The 25577-nt window shown below is 36.2% G+C and overlaps 1 protein-coding gene across 1 annotated transcript; it reads left to right on the plus strand.

Moving 5' to 3' along the window:
• The first annotated feature begins 642 nt into the window (after positions 1-642).
• On the plus strand, positions 643-25098 carry KIAA1107 (KIAA1107 ortholog). Its single transcript, XM_010154840.1, has 16 exons — positions 643-865; positions 1760-1877; positions 3897-3986; positions 6118-6198; positions 7338-7434; positions 8021-8109; positions 8325-8427; positions 12015-12197; positions 13016-13153; positions 14222-14351; positions 16866-16927; positions 18008-18641; positions 18961-19048; positions 19620-19750; positions 20943-23285; positions 24629-25098. Exons 1-16 carry the CDS (start codon positions 643-645, stop codon positions 25096-25098), a joined length of 4980 nt encoding a protein of 1659 aa, XP_010153142.1.
• Positions 25099-25577: the final 479 nt, after the last annotated feature.

A 25577-nucleotide genomic window follows, 5' to 3' on the forward strand; every position in this document is an offset into this window, starting at 1 on the left:
AAATTACTATATGGGCAAAGTGAAAGCTCTTGGGTAATCTTAACTGCAAATTTTCATGCTTTCAAGCACTTCCTTTGAAATTAAAATTTATATTTCTAATACCATTCATTTATATCTCTATACCATTCTTACGGTTTTGTACTTGTAACCTCAATGTTAGAAGGGAGTTATATTTTGGGGTTTGTAAATTTTATTATATTAAAGGATAGGCAAATGCCCTTTCTTGGTTATACCAAGATTTATAAATCAGTCATCTGTCATTACTGATACAGCTTGCTTCTGCTTTTGCCAGTAGATGATTATAGTAGAAGAGCTGCAAAAAGCAGACAAAAGTTTAACTAAAAAAGCAAAGTGAGGAAGAGAAACCTTTATTCCTTTTAACCTGATACTAGATTTTACTTGTTATGCTTTTTCAAGCATTGCAGTTTTCCAGAGAGACAGTTTTAAAAAGGTTTTCTTTTTAATTATGATTAAGCACTGTAGAGTACATCTTTTGGTTTCTGATCATGAACTGTTAGACCAAAAAAATGTCATTTTTTGTTTGTCTTGGTCAGTTAAAAAGTTACAGGAGTAAACTTAGTGTCATCTTCTAGGCTTGTATATTCATCTGATAAAAATCTTAAAGAAGCTGAGGAGCTAGCTATGATGAAAAAAGTATTGGAACCCAAATTAATACCAGAAAACAACATTGCTACTCTTCAGAACACTCAAACAAATGTAAATGGTCTTGGAGATGGCAAAAGAACACCTGTTGATCAGATTACTCCAAGTGGAGCTGTGCAGAAAGAAGTTGCTTGTTCATCTTGTATTGAAGAGAAAATTCCAGAAGTAGTCATTAATGCGGAAAGCAACAACACCCCTGAAGGTAGGTTTGGAATTATGATTTTGTTTCTTTTTTTTTCTTTTTTTCTTTTAAATAATTATCCAAAGACTTACACAGATGTAAAAATGCAGGCAAAGATTAAAGCTGTTGTTATAACCCACCTTCCATGGATATTCTTTGCAATGGTCTACCACATTCTCTCACACTCTGAAAAAATTAATTGCTGCAGAAGTTTTGGTGGAGCAATTCCCGGCCAATGTGTGCCATAATAAATCTGGCAAGACTTGCCAGGCATCGGGCATGTTCATCAGCATTGTGCCCCGTCCTTTCTCTCTAATACAGCAAACCTCAATCCTCACCACATGGGACTGCCACAGAGCAGAGTATCTCCATTCCCTGCCTCTTCTAGCAACATACACTCCTTCCACTGTTGTTCAAGAGGTTTTTGGAATCTTTCAGAAGCTTCCCTACTGCAACTGTGAATGAAATAAGTAACATACAGAAATGTGTAACACTATCTACACCAGAGGAGGTGTTGGCTGCTACAGCTGTGTTAGTAAGATAGGATCAAGCAACAAATCTGTTCGGGCAGGAGCCTGTAGCACTATCTGACCCAGAACTTGTCAGTGTCTACTTTTCTTCAATCCAGAGGTGCCAGATAGATGTAGAAAAAATGAACTGGCTACATAAGCTTAGGAAAGAGTAACTGTAGCACTTCTATAGGTTTAAAATATGAGGCATTGATCAAATTTTCGATAAGTCAAAACAAGAAGAAAATGCAAGGTCTGGAAAACCTTTCAAGGAAAAATCTAGCCTGAATAAGCAATATTGAAAATATTCATTATGGCAGATTCTTCTTTTAAAATAATTTGTGTACTGTCAGTAGTCTAGTCTACACTGGACAAAATGAAAGCAGCTATTTCTCCCCATTTGCAGATAATGCCACCCTAGAAACTGCATCTGTGTTAGGAGAAGACTTAATGACGCTCTACAAGAAGTGCTGCTGTCCAGATATTAATATTTGCGTAGAAGGCAAAGATTTTCCAGCTCACAGGTATATAAATATTTGCTGTAAATTTTTCCACCAAAATCCTTCTAGTATAAAATGCTGCTGGTACTTTATGTTTCTAGTAAGTTATTACTGGTACTGTTACCTAGCTGTGAACCGTTACAGTTTAGGTCTTACGTGCCAAGTGCCCATACTTTGATATTAATGACAGTTATTTATTTCATTAATGGCAACTATTGTGAAAACAATTGGGTTTGGTGCCTCTAAGATTGCCATTGCAAACTGATTTAATGACTACATATTCATGTCTAAATACTGCATATGTTTTCTTTGCTAACCTTCTTTAAATAATCTGAACAGCAGTGCTCAGAGTTCCCAAGTTACATCTTCCAAGTGCTGTGCTGTACTCTTACAAAGCTCTGAGTGGAGCAAGTAAATTTATTCAGTAATAAACTTGTGGCACAAACCATGGCAGTAGGAAAGCACAGATAAAGTTACTTAAAATTCATTTGGTGTTTCCATGTACTTTGTAAGTTCAAATTTTATCGCTATATATTGTGTTAATACATACTTGTCCGTATTCTACTGAGTAGCTGTTTTATTTAAAATTACTTTGAAACATCCACTTCACCTATGCCCTTGCAGTTAATCTAGCTTGTTCTTTACCAAAATTTCTTTGGAAGAGAGTGACAAAATTGGAGATAGGGTATTTCATATCTCCATGATACTGTGTTATTGTATTTTCTAAAAACAAGATTGTGTATGTATTCAGAAGTTCACACACTCAAAAATTGTGATGTAATATGCCTTTATGTGTGGATATATTTCACTGAGATACAAAACATTTTGTAACTGCTTCATTGTTATTATTGCTGGATGAGTCACAGGAAGAACATGTGAGAAGTTCCTGATGTATAATGAGACTTCTGAAGCAGGAGGAGGGAAAAGAGATGAGACATCCCAGTATATATAATGACTAGAAAAGAGACCATAAATAGCTTTCTTCTTACTTCTTCCTACGCAAAATAAAAGTGCTCTGAAACATTTTTAAGAGCCAACAAATACATTTAAAAGAAAGGATTCTCATTCCTAATGTAACACTTTGCTTTTTCTGCCACAGGAAAAACATGACATAAAGTAATTATAAATAATATGAAGTTCAGTGAATGTCAGGGAAAAAATTGTATATATGAGAATATTACCTACAGCTGCAGTAGCACAGACAAGATATATAAATGTTAACACTACAACCGGTGTAAATGGAAGGCTGAAATCATAAAGTGGTTTTCATCCACTGTCTTCTCTTCTTTTTTTGCCCTTCCAATTCCACCTTAAGAAGCTCCTGTTGCAAAGGTTTTCTCATTTGTTTTTCTGAATACTGATACTGGTGGAGATACTGAGCCACACAGACTACTGGTCTGGGGTTTCTTTACTGTCTTTGATAGAAGTAGCAGTAAATTGAATTAGCTCCTTTATGGCCAGTTATGCCTTTTAAATATACAAGGGTAGTGAGTCTAAACGTAAGTAATGGATAGTTCTTCTAAAATAGTGCTGGAAACACACATCATATTGTTTTTTGTATTGAGTTTGTTTGACTTCTAGGATGTGCTCGTAGGTGGCCAGCCAGTTTCGAGTAAGGAGTTTTATATGTTTCTTTTCATTTTAATAATTACATATTCTGTAGCATAGAAGGAATTTAGGAGATTCAGGATACAATTATTTGGCTAAAATGGGGCTGTATAAACAAGGTTATTTACTGTTATTTGGTAAATTAAACCGAAGAAATAAATCTGCAGTTTTATATTATATAAAAGGACAATGCTTGTGATGATAATTTCCTTTCTATGAATGTCAAAGTCTTACTAGAAACAAGCTTTAACTGAGAAACTTAGAATACTGTTTTTTTCTTTAGCATATTTTGAAATTCCAAACATACTGGAAGACGAGGCATGCACTGTACAGATGGCACCTTAATGCATAAAGGGCAAAGATTTAAGTCAAAGTTATCAAAAGAGTCTCAAGTATTTGTACCTAGTGGAATAATGTTTACTTTTTCTCTCTCAGGGCCATTTTATGTGCCAGATCTAGTTACTTTGCTGCTATGCTGAGTGGAAGTTGGGCTGAAAGCTCCCAAGAGCACATCACTCTTCAAGGGTAAGTGTTGTCTTTGCAAGTCGTGTGGGAGCAAAGATAAGCAATTTAAAATCACTACAAATATGTAAGAACTGTGCTGTATATAGAGCACTGAAGATTAATCTGCCTTGACACTTTTCTTCAACCTGATACATTTCCTGAATACTGTTTTGACTTCAGTATGAAACTGTGTGTGTAGTCTATTTGTTAACAGTGTCAGATGGCTCAGGGAAGAAATGTTTTTTGTCAGCAGGAGAGTACTAATCCTTTCTTTAGACTATGTTTTAGTATCCACAGTCTATTTTACAATTCTCTCACCTCACGTTGTACATGTCATGAAAAGTACTATGGATGTCTTAACAGTACTTTATTTTCATACCTATTTGTACATTTAGTATATTTACACTGTTAAGAAAATACCATTACTAAACACTATTTAAGAAATGTAATTTCAGCATCGTACATAAAACAGTTTTGACTAGTATGCTTGTTCACAATGGCTCTCTGTGTGAGAGCTGAAAATAATTAAGCTGTTGGTGTACGATGAATACTTAAAACTTTGTAGCTAAACGGGGGACTGCCAGATGAGTTCTTTTCAGTATCAGAAAAATAAATTTAAATGTATTAAATTTTCTTTAAAAGCAAACTAATATGGATAATTGTACATGTTAGCTTTTTTTGTTCAGGCATGATGTTGGCTGACTTGGCTTTCTTCAGAAAACTGTACATTAGACTTGCTAAATATAATTGCTTTGGGTTAATATAAAATTGCTTGGCCAAGTGATACTTTCTCATATTTTCATAATTTTAGTTTTCTGTCAGTGTAATAATCTTCCTGGTTTTGGAGCAATATTAGCTCTTGATTTGGTTATAACTTCCTAATCCTTATAAAACAATACATTTCTAATTTAATTGATTCCTTAGCTTTTATGCTATACTTAGTATGTTTTAGAGGCTGATAGTCAACAATTATTCTGGTATTTACACTTCTCTCTCTGTAATTGATTTCTGTATGGCTAAGAAACTCATCCCTGTTTTTCAGTAGAGGCTTTCTCCTGGGAAGTACTTAACCTTTATATGAGTATATTCTCATGCCAGTGTTCCAATTTCTGTTATTAAGAATCATACCTATTTATTTTATGTCTTCTAATGCAGTTTTCTGGTCGGTGCAGATTTCCATGCTGTCTTTTCAAATACTATAATGTACATATGGCTTATTCTGAACTAATGAAAATTCTGCCTAAGATAACAGCCGTCTAGACTGGGGAAACTCCTTGCTGATTCTATGGCTGTCATATACTAATACACAGAAAAACAATGGTGTTGATTTTGCTTCTTAGTGTGTTGCAATCTTTTTTTTTTTCCCACGTCTGATTTGTCGGCAGTGTCTGTTGCTTAAACATGTCTAATGTTTTAAAGGGTCTTAGCTCGATCTACATGACTATATTCCATACGTACTAACGTATGCAGCACTTGTGGGTTCTGAAGTTTGCACACCGAGATGTCTGTACACAAGTACAATAATGTATTTATTGTTCATTAGATCGTGGCCACCACTTAAAATGCCTTCTGTCCCTGTTACGGTGCTGGGATGATGCAAGAATGCACACACAACTCTGTGTAGAAATTCTGTATTTCTTAAACTGAATCTAGGCATAAAGACTTTTTGTAAATGTTTTGAGATGCAGCATTCCTACTTGGTCTCGTAGTAAAACTAGTAAATGTATTTTTCTTGTGGGAAAAGTCAAGTATGTTCCTAAAATAAAGAATTTAAAGTAATTACTATAAAACAACTTTTCAATATATCATTGCTTAATAATTATTACTGCAAAAGAACTTGGAGATAGTGAAAAAAATCCTTTCTGCATATTATAATCTAGATTACTACTGTTAGTCTGCCTATGATGTAATTTCAAAGATATAAAGTATTGCAAAGTTTCAGCACGACTACTGTCTAGCAAAAATCACCCCAAATATAGTCCATTTAGATATTTTTACATCGCAGTAATCTTTAAAATACCTTTTTTATCAGACCATTTAACTTCCATTCACAGAACAGCTGTTTTCACCTACTTCCTTTGGCTAAGAAATGTGTTGGGATTTATTGGACATGTCTTCATTTGGTTTTGGTTTTTTTTTTCTTTTTTTGCAGCATAAGCCATGTAGAGATGAGTGTCATCTTGCATTTTATATATGGAGGTATTATGGACTTCCCAGACAAAGTTGATGTTGGGTATATGTCAGCTTCTATTATTTCTAATTGTAGTTTTGCTTGTTCTGTATTGTCTCAGTTAAAAGTCAAAAGGAATATTTTTTTGTGTAGTACAGATAAGACAAAGCTGTCAAATATAACTACCATTACACCTAAATATACTCAAGGAAATTCCAAAAATAAAGTTGTTGAAATCTTGTTTATTTGGCAGCTACTGGAAAAGGTGGGCCAGATATTTTTGGAATATTATATAAGGAGAGTGAAAAACAGGAGGATGTTTTATGCCAAAATAATTCCCAATTTGCCTGTAACTTCTTTTTAATTCTCAGAGTAATATACACAATGCCTGATAATACATAATAGATAATACTTTATTTTTAAATAATCGTTTGAGTTGATGCAAAGCCTAAGTAGTTAGTTTTAGGTCCATAAAAGATGATCTATACCAAACAGTGTAAATGTTGGCATTTTCTTCTGGCAGAGTTTGTAATCACACATAATCCTGAATTAGTGGAGTAAGTTCTAAAATGTGTGAATTATTTGCTGAAACCACTTATATATTAGCTGTTGAACTCTGCCATTAAATACTAAAACACAACAACTTCTGACATTAGAATTGTTCAAAGCTTATCTGTCTAAAATAAAAATAGGAACTAGTTTATATTATGCTCCAGTGTCAATGTTTAGGTAATGAACTGATGTAGAAAATAAAGCTATTATTGATTATTATGTAAAATAGTTAATAGTTTGCTCATTCTGCTTTTTAATATTTGGAAGGAACACAATTCCCAGGTATGATGTCATCAAAGCCATGTTATGTAATCCTTGGAAAAACCCTACAAAATGCCAAAAGTCTGCTGGCACAAGTATCTTTTTCACTTTCTGCCCCTAAAATAGAGAAACTGAGTGTCTTCTGAACAGTTTCTCAGCCAGTGGCTGAGGCTTACTCCATATAGACTACACCTGGTGGTTGGGAGATTATTAGGTCAAAACATATTCCCATTTGCAGATGGTTCTTTGGCAAGTATCACACTTGGTTCTCAATGTATTTCTGCAGTAAATTCTGGCTGAACAAAGATTAAATTAGCATGTTAATTGTCTTGTAAGCAAAATGCACATATGAGAAAGAGTTTTGATTTCTGTTCCTGGTTTCTCTTTAGTCGCATGTTGGGCATTGCAGATATGTATGGGCTAGATGGGCTGAAAGAAGTAGCTATCTACATTTTGAAAAGAGATTACTGCAATTTTTTCCAAAAGGTATGTCATTTCTCATGCTACTTCATGAACGATAAAGCCTAAGAAGAGTTTTCATTCTACTACTTACACATAATATTGATGAGATAATTAACAGCTTGTGTAAATCTGCTAAATTCACTGGGCTTGATGATGGGAGTAAGGCATGTGGTATCATCCACCTATTTATAGAGGCTTGTAAACCACAACTGATGAAAAGCAGTATTCCACATGATCAATTCAATATGTACATGGAGTAGAATTTAATACATTCCATTGTATACCTGATTGTTCTTATTAGGAATATGGAAATACTGTATTTTGTGTATCAGACTTCATGGGAATTACTTAGAAAATACTTCTGTTCAAATAAAATTAGTTTTAAAACAAACAGCTGTGTAGTCGAGCATTTTCATGCATGAGGCTCACTTAGGCTGAACACTGCTTTACTGACGTGTGTGGAAACAGAAGACTTCCTAGTCTGCATAAAGGCAAACAAACTTAAATACCATGGTAGCTAACAGTACTTCTGTTTGAAGATATTGTACTTCTGTACAATTTCTGTAAGCCAGAATGTACCGTAATTGTGATAATTTGCTAACAACTCTAGCCTGTTCCTGGAAAACAGCAACCTGTACTAGAATGCATGGCTATTGCTCATTCCTTGGGAGCGGAAAACCTATACGCTGCTTGCATGAAGTAAGTAAAATAAAGTAAATTATGGTTTATGTTTCTCCTTTCTCTCTGTTGAAATTATTGTACTTTGCAAGATTGGGTTTATTTTGGCATCTAAAATGTTCACATTTTACACACTTCTTTCTTCACAATGCTTTAGAAGTATCATTGATGCTAGCATGTGAAGATGGAACACTTTTTTCATCTTCTTTACCTAAGAAAGGCTCTTTTTTCAACAGATGGGTAGGAAAACATTTTGCAAAATGTTTGTCAGAGAGAAGCTTTGCCAGTTTACCTCCTGAACTTCAGAACAACTGTCTTGTTATGATGATTAACTCTTTGGTAAGTAGTATATCGTGTTCTTTACATAAAAACAGAGCAATGTACATTTTTTCCTTATTTAGCTGTGCAACATAATTCAAGACATAATAAATAGTCTTTTAAAAATCTGTAGTGCACTTATACTATGTAAAAGTTCCCATTAAAATCACAATTGAAAGACAGATTTTGATATGCAGATTTTGTTTTGCTTCATGGCACACAACTAGTGATAACCACATCCAAGTTCAACATAATAATACAAAATAAGTTTATGAAACACAGCTGTGCCAGCATAATGCTGCACTATGTATTCAGATAGTGAGGAACAGCAAATTGCTGTATCAATTTCTGTTAGGTGGTGGTGTACGTTGTTTATGGTGGCCTGTTCCTCTTTGCCTTTATGCTAATTTGAAAAAAATGTGCTTTCTGAGACTTCAGGTGATCACAGGCTAGCAGTAATGTTTATAAGCAGGCTGACTTTTAAAAAATAAAGTAACAGCATAGTATATGTAGCTTCTGCTTCTCAGATAACAGTACTGAATTGGGTCCCCTCAAAGCTCAGCATTCATTTTTTTGGGTGGCACATACATAAATTGTTCCAATTTAGATCTGCTAAACTTAAGTACTTTCTAACTGTGCTTCTATATAAAACTATGCTCAAAGCTGACTTAAAGTAACTGATTTGAACTTGACCTGTTAACAGGAATCTGATCTAGTATTCAGCCTGTAAATGCACTGAGTTGTAACGGAGAGTATGTAGAGGAGCTAAAGGTAAACCTGTACAGCTGCTGCCAAGCATGACTGTATATGCATGTGACTGTAGTGTGGACTGTCATATGGGAAGTTTAATCTATTTAGCTCAGGTAACATTCACAGGAAGGCTTTGGTTCTAGCAAACACCAGAAAGCTAAGTATGTGACGTCTCATGTATCTCATGCTGAAGTCCTTATCCTCATTTCTCTATTACTGTCGTTAGCTAACGGCATGGCTGAGGTATGGCCACCCACGCTGTCACACATACCCCTAGCTGGCTTTTAGATTGCTATGGCCGAGAATTGCCCCTTGCTGAAAGGGCTATGAAGGCTTCTTGTGAGCATTTTTTCTCAGGACTACTTTGTTAGAATACTTATCCCTCCAAGTGGTGAGGCCGGCAGGTCAGCTGCGAGTGGTGGCTGCTACTGCATATTCAGGTGAAAGCCTGAGAACCAAGAGATTTCAAGCTATGTGGCTGTACCAAGAGAAGCCTGAGAGTATCCACAGTTATGCAACCTGAACAGTCCTTCCAGAATGCAGCATTTCTAACAGAATAAAGGTAGTAACTATAGCTCTTCAGAGACCAGGTGTTCTGCCACTAGATCAATATACTGTGTTGTGCCCAGAACACATACATATCTTTGTATGTTGTATAAATATTTGAGAATTAAGTAACATGGTCAGGATTATAGATAGGTTCATTCTGATCTACAAGTATTCATAGTTACACCACCACCCATCTCCAGTCCAGCTCAGGTGTGTAGTGTAGCCAAGAGTGTGTGTCAACACCTTTCTAGGCTGTCCTCCAGGCACCCTTGTGCAACACAATGAGGACAGCTTAAAGGTAAACCTAAGGCACGTCAGGACTTCCCTCCCCTCTGCGCCTAGTCTAACATATCGACGTGCTGTGGCTAGTTTGTGTTGAAATATGTGAGCCATCTTTAAGCTACCAGCTTTTGCAGAACAGTGCTACTTTGTACTGCCCCAGCTCTGTATTCAGCTTCTCTGGGAGGTTTTTGCAGTTTAGACTAAAGTGTGTGTTTGGGTTCCCATTTTACTGATGTAAAATTCATGTTGGTGGATCTTCCTAAGACTCACTGGTATTTTCACAAAAACATAAGCCTCTTCTCCCCACAGAATAGTTCTGGTGAGGGGTCATTTAACTCTGAGCTCTTAAGACGCTGCGTCCAAAAACTTGTGGAATTCCTTGTGGAGTTCTTCACAGCCTGCAAAAATGTTTAAGGCTGCTTGAGGGAGAAAGAGGAAAAGGTGTAACATCAGTTTTGCAGGGGCTATCCTCTTTTCTCTGCTGTAAAACTTTAACAGGTACACCCAGTTAAACAGTATGACTACCCGTCCTTTCTTTTGCCAATCTTGAACATGTTAGGGCTAGTTAATGGGGAGCCCTTCAGAGGAAGAAAAGGTGCAAAGAAAAGGAGATTGCTGTTCAGAAAATATCTGGGAAGCCACAGTGATGAGCACAGAAATGTTAAAATGGGAGTGCAGTTTAAAACAAAGTTCAGGTACTTATCCCTAGTGTCTCACCTACAGGCAATAAAATCACTGGGTTTTTTTTTAGATAAGTGGACTCTACTTTAGAATGGTTAGGGAAATATATAACAAGAGAAGTAAAATTCAGTTAGAGCCACTCCTACAAAGTACTGTTTTAATTAGAAGCAATGAAGGCATTTTATATTTCACTGGAAGTGTCTGATGTAAATGCCTATTGCCTCGTGAGCAGGGGCTAAGTTTTGGACAATTCAAAAAGCTTGTCATAGAGTCCAGTGGGAGCAAGATCAAACCATAAGCATGTACTTAATCCTTAATTTACCATATATGCATAGAAGCAAACCAGTTTTGCCCAGAGATGAGTAAAATAAAAAAACTACAGTTGAACAGTGGCTGGCCAGATTTTCTGTTTTAACTACAATATGCATGAAGAAAATCCCTGCTTTCTACATTGCATAGGACAAACATGATTATAATTGAATTTACAGAAGATGTTTTTGTGTCAGATACTTATCTGAATTGTTGCTTTCTCCAGTGTTACTGATCTTCATAATTTATCAGTGACTGGCTAGGTCTCATTGAGTAAAGCTTTCAATCCATTCTAACATGGATAACCATAAATTGCAAGTTCTTTTTAAGTGATACGTTAGCCAGTAGAAGTTGCACTCGTACTGTGCTGATGAGACAATGCAAAAACTTCAAGTATGGAAGAACCAGAGGCACAGACCAGGGGAATAAATCTTAGGAAATGTGTGTGCTTATTCTAAATCTATCTATAAGCAGAACAGTTATGTTTCTTAGAGAAACGATACACAGCAGAGCTTGTAGGATGTTCAGTTAAAACTCCGTCTGGGAAGACAAATAGTTTGACGTCTGACTCCTTTAAATAAAGCAAAAGAATTCCTTTGCTTGGGTATTTATCCCAAATTCTAGGCCATCCACACTCACCTAAAACTTTCACTGACCCATTTTATTCAAGAATTTATTACATCTTTCCATGACCCAAAAAGTTTTTCTCTATTCACTTTCTCCAGTTAATGTTTGCCTTGTTTTGTTCATGACTGCAGTGTGTAATGACACACAGTTGAAAATACACAGTAAAACTTTACTGCCTAACTTCAGTAGGCAAACAGAAGCAGTAGACTTTATTTTTTCGTCTTTAGTTGTAAAGGTAGCTGTAATGCTTAGAATTATCAAAATCCAAAATTATTTAAATAAGGGAAATGGATACATGACCGGACCATTGTTCAACTGAACAAGCGTTCAACTGAGCAGAAGCTGGTTTACAAGCAGTGATTCTTTAGGTGATTCCTTGGCAACAGGCTAATTTCTGTTTTTCTTTTAAGAACCACAAGAATGCTGCTTTCCTTTTGATGGAGAGTGACCGGCTCATCAATAGTCTTCCCCAAGTGAAATGGACGGAGACAGCTGTGGCCTTGGCATCTAGGCTACAGGAAGAATGCGTAACATTTATCGTGGCAAACTTCCTACATGTAGTACAAAGTGAAGGCTTCTCTATTTTGTTGCAGGTAAAAGTGCCCTCAAGTTATTGTATGCTTCCTAATAAACTGAATTATATCACGCTTTGGATAGTTCAGGCTGCTAAATAATAAAAAATTGTAATTTTGCTTTAAAGTACAATTCTGTGGAAAGTTTTTAAAAAATCAGGCAGTGCTAAGGAAGGGGTTTTTATTTGGGGGGTGGGGATTTTTTTCAGTGTTGTTTTAAAGCATGTTAATGCTTTGATGTGGAGGGTTGATACTGCGTTCAGGTCATGTGCTCACTTAAGCAAAAATTCCAATTAATGTAGTGGGACAGTTTCTGTATCGCAAAGAGGTAAGTATATACAGAGGCTTCAAAAAAGCTTAGGACCCCTGGAACAGCAGCATGTACTTAGAGAAATTATGATGAGTATTAGCAGCATACTCAAACTTCTGCTGATTCTGGTTGGGAGTTGCAAGAATGTGGCGCTGCTGCAGGTCCTGGTGAGAACATACCTAGCCATCTAACTGGTTCGTTTCTCCCATTAAAGATTTTGTACTATGTATAGAGGATTAAAAAATAAACGGGGAGATGTTAAAACATTTGTCTTTTTGAATCTAGAGTTGCATGTGCCTGTAAATTCATGACAGCATGCTTGTTCCTAAATCTGGGTTAGCGAGAGGCCTGGGGATGATCTGTTAGAGGTCTGGAGAGGGGTGGGGGTATGGGATGCATACAAAGGAAGACATTCAGCGTTGGAATACCTCCTGCACAGTGTGATAGCAGATCCTCTCTGCTCAGCAGTGCTTTTGCATATGAAGTACACTCTTTTGTTTTAAATGGCTGCCTTTTGTTGTTTCCTCAGGCACAGGCAATGAGCAGCAAACCAGACCTTCTAGAACTTATTTTTAATGCAATTGAAAAAAGCATTAATAATGAAAATAGCTGCTTTCTTCTTGTGGCTGTGGATAAGTTGTTGGACTCCACCAATGTGAAGGAGATGGTAGGTTTTTGTGTGCAGTGTTTGTAGGAAAAACTATTCTGGTATTGTTTCAGGTAATGGTTCAAATCAGATAATGTGGTGTTAGCTCAGGTGGCTCAGTCCTGCAGCTGGGGGTCACGCAGAAAAGCTTCTGCATAAATCCAAGGTCCTGTTGGAAGGGCAGAAAATGTTGGCATTTGTTTACTGGATTTTGACACTTTTATTTTCCTTTGAAAAGAAACCATATCTATGGCAATAAAAAAACTGTGTATTACTGAGAATGTAAGTCCCATGGGCACCGCTGCTCTGTTGATCTTTACTATCACCTTAAATTTGTGATGACAAAAAAACTTGGGAAAATGTTGCATTACCGTAAACTTAGAGGGGAAGAGAGCTTATTCTCTTTCTTTGCATTTTGCCTCCCTTTTTGTAAAAGTCAAAACTACCTTTGCTTTTGTTTGACACTGTCCTCTGAAGCAAGGACTGCCTCAATCTAGCGTGTGTTTTTGGACTGGGGGGAGGTGTCAGTCTCCATTTGTGTGACATACCGTGTATATCTGCACAATCTAAATAATGATATTCAAGCTGTGGTTGACTAATACTGGGGATAATTCATGAATAGTATGGCATACTGTTAAAATCCAAAATGATGCTACAAGCAAAGAATGAAAAACAAATGCGAAATGAATTACCGCAATCTGGTGCTATTGTAGATCTTCTTGGTAAAAGCAATGAAAATTTAATCAGATACATTATTTTTCCCTAGAGGATTTGATGCTGTTGTGACACAGCTGACAGTAAAGAGCTATTATGGGGTTCATTTAAAAAAAAATAAAAAAAAGGAAGGCAAAAAGAGCAATGTGATGTTTTCTAGTGCTGTAGTATGCCTTGGGTTTAAAGTATTGTAAAAATCACTGTGGTGGGCAATAATCCTTCAAAAATAGCATCTCGGTCTACCAGACCATTATAAAATATAAGTGATGACATCATTGATCTAGCTTAGGGAGTAAGTAGATTCTGAAAGGAATAATGACTGGTTGCTATGACAATATGCCCCTCGCCAGCTGCTGATTTGTTACTTGAACACAGGGTTTTACGTGCAAGATCCAGGCTCTGCGTGATAAGCTCTGGGTCTTCCTGGTTCAGTCTTTTTATGCTGTTCGTCACACAGAAAGCTGGAAGCTGATGAGGCCAGACCATCAACAGAAAATACAAGCAGGTATGTCTGGCATCAGAGGTTTTTTTCAATCTGTTTAGTAGAGAAAATGTAGGTGGTATTGTGGAGCCAGATATAAATTAAAGCAAAATTTGTTATGCTGTAGGTTTTTGAACTAGTATTTTAAAATAGAAGCATGCTTAGCTCGTTTCAAACATTGAAATTGGTGTCATTTTTTGTTAAAAGTCTCGCCTGCTTTTCTTTTTAGGGGTGTATAAAATAGGAATCAAAACCATATAGACTGATTTTATTATTTACAGCTCCTCCGAATTATTGAAAATACTGTAGTAGGATTAAAAACCTTGTCGGTCTCATTTCTAAGGAGATAAGCACTGTGGATGAATTAAATTTGCACAGAGCAGATTATCTGTTCTATGGATTCAGTTTCTATCCTTTTTGTTTGCTTCATAATGCATAAATATTGCTTGTCTCTTGCATAATGCTGTGCACTGTGACTAAATGCAGATAGCTTGACTTCACAGTTGATTGGTATTGTGATATTTTGTAGCCTACTGCAGACAGCCCATAAGGAGCTGCATAGCGTCCTCTCGAACTGAAACAGGCAGCACTTCCACCAAAAAGGAGTTTTTGTTCTGAAGGTTTCTTTGTTTTGGAGTACACAAGTATTCTGAGGATGCAGGACTGATGATAAGAGTTCAGGCTGTGGTTTAATATTAGCTTTCACTTGAGATTCAGAGGAGAAGTAAACATTTTGGTGTCCTGTTTATTAAAGGCATTGGTAGCTAGGACATTATAGTTAAGAAATTGTTTACGCCTGTAGGTAGATGAAAATTCTATTCTACAATTACATGCTGAGAGAAGGATGCATGACAGTCTTTCTAAGCATTATTTAGGGATGTAGTCCAATAATATCTTACTGCTACTGTATAAAACAGGTTTATGATTTCTTTCTGGATTATAAAATCCTTTAGAAGCTGAGGAGCTAGCCGGCTTTAGAAACAAGGGTGGGGTTTTTTTCCTTTTGGGGTATCTTATTTTTAGGATGGTCATGTCCTTATTGTAAATAATGTTAAGGTTGCTTTGCACTACTGCTTTCAATACAAAAAATGTTTAAGACAGAGGTGTGCCTTAGTTGTCTAAACTCCATTTTTGCAGAAATTGTTTTAGTTTCTTTTAGATTAAATTATAACTCAGAGCTAGCATACGTTTTATATGTAACAGACAGGCTGGAATGTTTGCATAAATTATCTGGGTTTAATTACAGGCAAAGCAATCACACAAATAAACAAATTTTAATCTTCAGGTGAAATGTCTAGGATAACTTAAATCAACTTTCATCTTAAAGATTTCTGGCGGTGGTTTAACTTCTAGAGATTTAACCTGTATCGAATTAGAAGGCAGTAACAGAGAATGCCAAAAGACAACAGATGCTATTGTGGGGTTTTTTTCATTCACAACGTGTCTTGTGTTTTCTTAGGCACAAGTTTTCATGGATTTTGTCTTAATATATTAGTAGGTATTAATGTGCATAGTCATTGCTAGAAAAAGGATTAGATCCCTAGGGTGCCATTTTCAGCATACCTTTTGTGTGATTTTACAGACCTATACAAAAATTATTTTTTTAGTATCTTCAATAAGAATCCTGCAGAATTTTTGTGTTTATATATATATAAAAAATCTGTGTATAAATATGATGTCAGAACGTGAGGCACTGAAAGCTTCTTTTTTTTTTAATACATTTTTTGCAAAGCCTTTTTTCAACTGAAATATTAACACAAACAGAAATGAAACCTTATTGATTCTGGGACTGTACAGTGTCTATAAATATCCTTTTTGTATTCGGCAAGCACAATTGATCTAAAGGCTTTATTGAAAAATGCTTCCCTCCCAGAGTAGACCAGTCAAAAAAAAAAAAAAAAAAAAAAAAAAAGAAAAGGCATTCACTGCCTGAAAATTCCACATGACAATCACAGGGATAACTCTCATGACATTATGCTGCATGCTATCTAAAGAGGCACTATGATCTTACCATGTACATTTAGATATTTTGGCTTTACCCCCTTTGAAAACTAATATAATTTACTTTAATGTAAATCTTTTCTTTAGATAGTATACATAAAAATTTTATAAATTACAGTACATCACTTAAAAGTCTAAATTTGTAGTCTCTTCAAATTTAATATTCTAAATGTGAAGGTTGGGGTTCTTTTAATTGTGTACACTTTCAAAGGTCTTGGTGCACTGCAGGCTTTAAGTGAGCTAAGCTTGAATAAACAAGTGTGTCTTAACTGTGGAAATGCAGAAAGAGAAGGGTTAAATGACTTGCTTATGGCCATGTGACCTCATTACAGATACCACATTTTTAGTTCTGACCATAAAACCCCACATATTTCCACTTAACATTCATAATGTCACCAAATTAGCCTTCCTAGAATAATTACAGGACCTAAAGAACTGCATTCTGATTTCAGATGATGTTAATTGAGTAGGCCGGACTGTTTTCTGTTTCCTTTCTTTCCTGCTAAATAGTAAAGAAACTGCTTGTTCGTTTTACAGCTGCATTTGACAAGGGTGATGACCGAAGACTTGGCAAAAAACCTGTATTCACTAGTTCTCAGGTAAACATTTCTATCCAAACATTTAAAATACTCAGAAGCTTGAAAACAAAACTTCATCATGTGTTTCTAAATTAACTATTAATTTGTCATATTATTTAGTGGAACTTGCTTTTGAAAAATTTGTATATTTGGTGAACTGTTATTTCTGCAGAATCAGTAATGTCCATTACTGGAAACTTCTTAGGACTCGGCCTATGCTCTGCTACATTTTTAAACAGATAAGCTCCAATAAAAGACAGGAATCTGTGTTGAGAATCTCACATTCCCCTGTCATTACGTAATGAAACTGATCCGTTTCCCAGAGCCAACGGTTTGCTACTAAGCTAATGAGTCTGGCTGTTATCACAAGCCACCAAAGCACTGAGTCTGTTCCACTCCCTGCCCTGAAAACATATTTTGTAGCGTCCTCAACTCTTCTGTTGAGACTCACACTCAAAACTACTGTTTGGTAGAAAAACAGTATGGGTTTCACATGACTTGATGGTCTTGGATACACTGCAACGATTCTGGAGCACACAGAGTCCATTTCATGCACTTAATTCTCCATGTTTCTGTATACATTCTTACATTAGAGAGAGAATGAATATTGTCACTTATCTGGTGGATACACTGTCAGTAATGGTTATTAACATCACATGTATTATAATTTATGGGTTTATGTTTCTAATAATTAATAGTCTTTATTCTGCTTTGGAAAATATGCACATATAACTCAAAAAGCCATTTTCTTACTTCAGCAGACACTGATAACATAAATATTAGAGTAATTTGTCCAGAGTAAAAGTAAAACTGTAGTTAGTTATTTTTGTCCCTTCAATATAAAGCAGTATTTCGCATGAGATTTATGAGGCACTCTAGTTATTTCTGGTACGTTTATATTTTTGAAAGCCAGCAATCTGAGCTAAACTCTATTTTTTTTTAATATTATTTCTGTGCTGAATCTCATTGCTTTAGATTCATGTACTACTTTAAAAGTAGCTGTATTTCAGAAATGAAACATTATGGATACTTCAGTGTTACAAATGCCTTCTGGCTTTTTTGTGGTTTTGTTTTTCCCTGATGGATTTTTTTCGTTCCTAGCTAAACAAATCTACCACCGAATCTGTTGGTATAAGGAGTACTTCCTGGGCAGAACACAGCAAGAAAGATTGCTGGGGAGATTCTTCCACTCATCAGGATAAGATGAAATCTGATGGATTAGGAGCATCTGGACATACATCCAGCACCAATAGAAACACTGTTAATAAGGCTTCAAAGCACGAGGATGTAAAGGGGAAAGATGGCAAAAAACTCGTTTCCAAGATTACTAAGGATTCAAAACCTGGGGAAAAAGCTGCTTCACCAAAGGCTAGAGCTGTTATAAAGACGAAAATAGAAAATAATGGAAATGTGAAGGCTGAAAGCATGCTTACCAAGCAAGATACAGAAAAGACATCGTCTGCAAGTGGACAAAAAAATTCAGGAAGTGGCAGAGGACTGAAGAATCATGAAGGAAAAATTGCAGGTGCCAGACCTAAAGTGCTGACAGTAACCTCAAGTGTGCAGATCAAAACAAAACCATTGAAAAAAACCACAGGGAAGGAATCTCCCTCCTTAGTGACTGTGACAGGAACTTCCAGCAAGTCAAACTCGTACACAGATATCCAGACTGCCAGTGAACAGACAGGGGAACCCAAAGAGGATAAATTGGTAGAGGAAGGGAAAAAAGAGACTGGTAACTTTTTTTTTTTTTTTTTTAAATTATTATTTAATGTCAAGTTCCCGCCTAATTTGGCCCAGGGTGGTCATACACTGAAAACCAGCCTGGGAAGCTTTAGAAAAATCTACTATAGAGTGATAGGAGTCGCCTTCTTCCCCTGTAAATGAGTATTAACATGAGATAAGAATATTAAATTTCTTCTCTATCAACTGACTTTGTGGTGAAAGTTTTAAAAGTTTGGCATCTATGCTGTTCTTAATATATTCAAATTTTTTCAGTACTTCTATGCAATGCATTTCCCTCTATAATTAACTTTGAATTTACTTTACAATAGTGAAAACAAAGTCATCTGTGAAGACATCAAATGGAGTCACCAACAAAAAAAAAAAGACTGAGCTTGAGGCTAACGTCACAACAAGCAGGTATGTTACTAGTCAATATGCTGCTTCACATATATATATATATGTAATATATAGGGGGGTGTAGACATGTTTGAAAAAAAGTTTCAGGGGAACTACTGATAACTCAGCATGCTCTTTTTAATCTGAGAATGGTTGTCTGTTGCATGTCATTAGGAAAACTGTTGAAGTTAGCTACTGGAAACATTGCCATAAAGATTAAAAATTGGTTTGGCTTTTGTTGGATCATTTCATGCTAATCATTTTAAAATTGTTATAGGTCATTCAGCATTCTGCATACCGGAACGGTTCATGACTGCACAAGGTGTCGTAAACTTACTGTTTCTGGGATAGCTTAGACTAAACTGGACAGGAAGACAGCTAAAGCACTGAAATTGTGAAATGGGTCATTTGTATATGTGTGCATATATAAAAAAAATACACACACATACAGGTTTTATTTTCAAAATCATACCTTCCAGGTTGCATTTTGAATGTTTATATATGTGTGCATATTAAAACACATATATTGCTTAAATATAATTAAAATTGCTAATTCTTAAGCTTGCAAATAATGGATATAATTTCTTTGCAGTCTGACAAAAAAATCAACTGTAAAAGGGTGTAGTGAACAAAATGCACAAGCTGTTCTAAAGAAAAAAGTGAATGTGAGTAGCAATTCTGCAGCACAGCAAAACACACCTACCAGTTCTCCCAAGAACCAAGGTAAAGTTTCTTACAGCAATGAAATGGTCTGCCATTATTATGCAAAGTTTGTCTTTTTGGTTTTGGTTGTTTGTTGGTTTGGGGTTTTTTAGCAAATGCATTTGGCAAAACCTTCTGAACAAATCTGTATATTTTCTGTATTTCACCTGTGGTGACAATCCTAAACTGTAAAACGCAAATGAATGTGTCAAGTTCAACATAAGTAAAAGATGGTCTTCACTGCCACGTAGTGTTTTCTTCGGCTCATTTAATCTCCTTTGTGAAGTCTTTTATTTGCTGATCCCCTGCACTTGTGCACTTGGAAGCATGACTGAGTTCAACAGAAATTCTGTAGGTCACGCATTTATAGCATGCATCACAAACCTGGACTGCAGACTCCTTTATGAACTGTTAGGTTGAGCCTCCCCTTTTTGGTGGTCCTCGCTAGCAGCAGCACTACTGATACGGACCTACACCACAAAAGAATACTTGATTTCAACAGCTGTTTGTATCAAGTATCATGTATTTGTATCAAGGGAAATGACATTGTAGACCACAGAGAGGAAACCCTGCTCTTTAAAGATAGAAAATGTTAAGGATGGAGCTCTTTTTAATCCCATTTGGACCTGGCAGTTATTGTGGGGGGAGAGGAGGGGGTGAATATTCAAGTTAATTTATCTGAAATACATTATGATATAGCAAACACAGGTCCTGTCAACTTGTGGTCATTAAAGATCTTGCAGTATTTTCTGATTGAGAAGGGACTTTAATTCTGGTTTTCTAATCACATTATAACTAATGTAATTATTTTCTGCCTGCTTTCATTTCCTCTACAATATAAATTGAATACAGTACTCATCACTTCCTGTGTTAAGCCTGCTGTGCAGTGTTTCCGTGCACATTAGGTAGCTGCCACTTTCTACTCCAGCGATGACTACCTTCAGTAGCTGAAGCAATTCCTTTATGTATAGTCTAGTAAGTGCTTTAGTTTTAAAGATGACATGTAAATGCAAGGTGGTATATTTATCTACTGTTTGTTTAAGATATCGATTCTTAATTCTTTAACAAGCCTTAAATCCCTTGGTTACATAAAAAGTTGAGTAACTTGCTTCTCCGCATAAACTATCATTAACATAAATTTGGTGAATATACTTTGACTGGCATATACAATCTTTATAGTCTGTCTTTTGGGGTTTTTTTGCTGTTTTTTTAGGACCTCAGGGGGGATCACCAAATTCACTGAAATCAGGAATTTCTCCAAAACATAACGAAGAAAAAAATGTGCTACAGCATCTGGTTCAGACAACACTCCCGGAAAAACATCCTTCAGCCAAGAAGAGGAGTGTTAAGCAGTCACAAACACCTGTAGCAAAAGCCACTGCAAAAGTAACACCTAAAACTCTGGCTCAGTCAAAGCATGCTGAGATCATGAATAATAAAGACCCAAAACCAAAAGCAGCTGGGCAATCTGTATTAAAATCTCAGTCCTCTGCCCAAAAGCATTCAAGGAGTGAGTCTCCTATTGTCCAAAAGAACGTGCATACCTCTGAGCACAGAAGTTCAGAACAGAAGCTTGAAAAAAACATGTCTGACTCTGAGGCAGGTCGGCTTCATGACAATGAATGCTACTCAGCAAAGCAAAGTGAATCTTTAAGATCCGGGATAGAAAGTAGCAGCGAAGATAAACTGCTGGCGTTCTGTGAACCCAGTAAACAAAAATTATCAGATCCTTCTGAAAATGTGGAATACAAAATACAATCTTCTCCTCTAATTACAGAAGAAACTATTTCTCAAGTACAAGTTTCACTGCAAAATGAAATGGAAGCAAGACAAAACAGTGGAGACCAGACTGGAATTAAACAGATTGAAGATAGGGAGGAAAATGATAATACAGCTGAATTTCACTGTCATGCTCAGTCTTCCAGTGATAGATACTCAGACTTTTCCAAGGAAGCTAATCAAAAGGCTACTGCTTCAGGAGAACTGGTGAAACATTCAAAACCAACAAAAGTATGTACTGAACAAAGTGATAAATTAAACTCTGAAACAGGTCTTAATTGCGATGAAAATGCTTTACCAAGCTTTTCCAGAACGACAGCCAATAAAGAGGATGAGACATCAGCTGAGATTCACATGGAGGGATTTCTTATAGCTGATGAGTTGTGTGATACATCAGCCTTGACTGAATACAAATCAGCTACAGCAGATTTAGATGATGTTTCAGAATGTTCCACAGAACAAATAACAGAAAAATGTTCACCTAGTTACACAGAGCCTATAGAACCTACAGAAATGCCAGAAAACCATGAAAATGCAGAAATACCCTTTGTGGACCACTGGAGTACTGGTGCACTAGATCCAAAAGAGAGTCCTGAATCGGATACTGGCAGTGCAACCACATCCTCTGATGATATAAAACCAAGATCAGAAGATTATGATGCTGGAGGTTCTCAGGATGATGAAGGATCCAATGAAAGAGGGATTTCTAAATGCAGCACTACCTTATGCCATGATTTTCTTGGAAGAAGCAGCAGTGACACAAGTACACCTGAGGAATTAAAGATTTATGACAGCAGCCTAAGAATAGAAGTGAAAATGAAAAAAGAGGGTTCTGATCTCTTCCGTGTTAACTCAACGAGTGACGATGAAATACCAAGAAAAAGACCTGAAATATGGTCCCATCAAGAAAGTGCAAGGACCAGTACCAGAGAAAGCAAAAGTTCTGCTTTTGGTAATGCAGAGTTTACTCAGGAAGCAGACCAAGTTTCTTCTTCTGCTGATGAAACAGAAGATGACAGATCTGAAGCAGAGAATGTTGCAGGAAACTTTCCTCCAGCAAATGTTCCTACGCAACAGTTCCAAGGAATTGATAATTTAGCTTTTGAAGATGCAACAGAAAGTGGTACTGCAAGTCAAGAGATTTCAAAAACTAAAAATTTCAAACGATCTGTTTTGCTTTCAGTAGATGAATGCGAAGAATTAGGATCTGATGATAGAGTGGAAACTCGTACTTCACGTCAGCATTCAATAGATTCTCTGACTCCTTCAGAAGTATTTGACAGTGTTTCTCAAGAGCAGCACGGAAAGACTTTTTATTCAAGATACTCACTGGAAATTGAAGATGGATTCCTGGATTGCAAACAGCATAAGGATACAGAAAATAGATTGGATAAAAGTGAAAGTTCTCTCCTAAATATTCATGGCACTGAAATTCCAGGGAAGGAGAACCAAGGTGCTTCAGTGACTGAACAACATTGCCCAGAGAAAGTATATTCAGCAGCTAGTCTGTGTCCAGGAGAAAAACAAAAAGTAAACATGAAGAATGAGGTGGCTAGTGAATTTCACCAATGCAATAAATATTTAGACAACGATGCAAAATCTCAAGAAAGACCATGTCATTTGAATCTTCATCAGAGAGAAACTAATTCTGATGTGCAAAAGAGCAGCTCTGCAAAACCTGTAGAAGCCAGTAAGAGTCAGATACTGACTCAGGAAGGTCAAGTGAGAGACAGTCAACCAGCAACGACTGAATGCGCTAATACTGATTTACTTCCAGGTAATGTACAGAAATAGAAACATTCAGTCATTCAAAAGTTAATAGGGAAAGCTTTGGCAATTTGTCTGGGATTGAATCCTGAACTGCAGTAATTTTGGCTGAAGCTATATTTGATTAAATATTTTTAAGTATTTCACTTGGGTAGAGAATGCTTGTCTATTTGAAATACCCGTCAATACCCTGCTGTTCAATGAGAAAATTGACTACAAGAAATGAGATTTCATGTCATGCTAAAAGAAAGATTGGATGCAGTTGTTTGTACTTCAGTCATTTTTGATCCAATCTAACATTGACAGCATCATCTTTTGATGGAATCTTAGCATTCGTTTTGTCTGCTTGACAACATATAGTATGTCTGAATGGGATGTGCAATAACTACAGTAATAACCTTAACTAAAGCGCACTGAACTGTTTACCTGAACAGCTATATGCATTATTGTTGTAATTTATTCATATATTATACAAAATTTGGATGTTTCTCCCACTGAATATAAGTGAGTATTTGCCATATACATCAGTGGGAGCAGGTTTGAACTCTGATTTAGAGCTTATGAGATGTCTAAAATTCTAAATTTTACCACTAAAAGCTTATTTCCTGAAAGAAAGATTATACTTAGAACTAATGCTTATATACAGAAACCTTCTAACTTGTTTCACGTAGCTAGATGAATACTTGTCTGGTTCTGTGTTTTGTCTTCTTTACACCAGTAACTCAGACTGTTTATCCCATCAAAAATATACAATAGTGTTGATCACAGCTATTGTGTATTCAAGAGTAATGAAATGCTGCTGATGATCTGTGTTCAGCCAGATCACAGAACAAGAAGACATTACAAGTTGTACTATTTTTTTTAAGTTTGCTTGCCCTTGCCTGCAGCTGCCCTTGCATGTGCAGTGTAGAAAAAGAAAACTGTGGATAAACTATTTTGGTTTTAATTCTCTTCTAAGCTGGCACAGCTTTAGTCACCATTCAGTAATCATTCTCTATTAATTCCCTCCATGCACCTCCTGGTCTAAATTTAATTTATGTAGTAAATGAGAAATTTCATGTGCATTAAGTGTATATTTACGTTGTCATTTTCTGTATCAGAAACTTAATTATGGAGGTTATTGTTAATTACCAGTGGTGATTGCTGCTTTAACTTAATTTATATATAATTTTTTGGTTTTTATATAGGAAATAAATGCCTCAAATGTTGTCAATTTTGTATAACCCTCCATCCCCCCCCTTTTTTAACCTGGTTGGATTGTCCTTTCTGAATGAGTTAAATTTTGCTCTACACAGCCCTGAGGGGAGGATCATCTGCAATTTTTACATTGTACAGTATTGTGAATTATTTCAGGAGACATAGATGATTATGACACAATGGCACAAACCTGCATGTATGAGCATCGGCCTTCCAAAACCCTTTCTCCAATATATGAGATGGATGTTGGAGAAGCAATTGAGCAGAGGATGGATTCAGAAACAGCAGTTCTAGATGTCGATTTTGAAGATCAGCAGTTTGCAGAACAGGACTGGACTCTTCTCAGGCAATTGTTATCTGAGCAGGACTCAAACATAGGTTTCAAAAACTCTGTTCCTGAAGACCTTAACTTAGCACAATGTCTTATCAATCAGACACTGTTTCTGGCACGAGATGGTTCAAATCCTCAGGGTACATCACAAGTTGACACATTCAGTAGGTGGACTGAACTCATGTCTCCACTTGATGATTCTTCAGCAAGCATTACAGTGGCAAGCTTTTCATCTGAAGACTGTTCATCCCCTCAAGGGGAATGGACAATTCTCGAACTGGAAACCCACCATTAAGGTGATCAGATGTTTGCAACTGAACTCCAGCCTGTTCCCCAAATCTATTTTTGATGAGTTGTTTCCATACAATAATGAAATACTGCATCAGTCAAGAACGAGAAATTCTTGATACTGAGGCAATCTTTCTGATATAATGAGGTAAATATGTTAATTTATAATCTAGTTTTACTCACAAGTACAATAATTTTTCAATATTTAAATGTATGTCTTTTCTAAAAATGAACTTTGAGCATGTATTTTCTAGAATTGTTAGAAAAATTAGATGACATGAAAGAAAAATCTTGGTTTACACCCTCTCTTTTCCTTTCTGATGTTTAATATTCTCATGAAGCAAGGATTTTAAGATGACTGCACAATTAATAGAGCTATTCTCCTCTTTGCCCCCCCCACCCCCCTTTACATGGTGACTTCATTTTACAACAATAAAGATTCAGAATGGTTGTGTCGAAAGGTGATGTGTGCCAGTGCTGCTTTAA

Source organism: Eurypyga helias, unplaced genomic scaffold, assembly GCF_000690775.1.
Source record: "Eurypyga helias isolate BGI_N326 unplaced genomic scaffold, ASM69077v1 scaffold35860, whole genome shotgun sequence".
Classification (NCBI taxonomy): Eukaryota; Metazoa; Chordata; class Aves; order Eurypygiformes; family Eurypygidae; genus Eurypyga; species Eurypyga helias.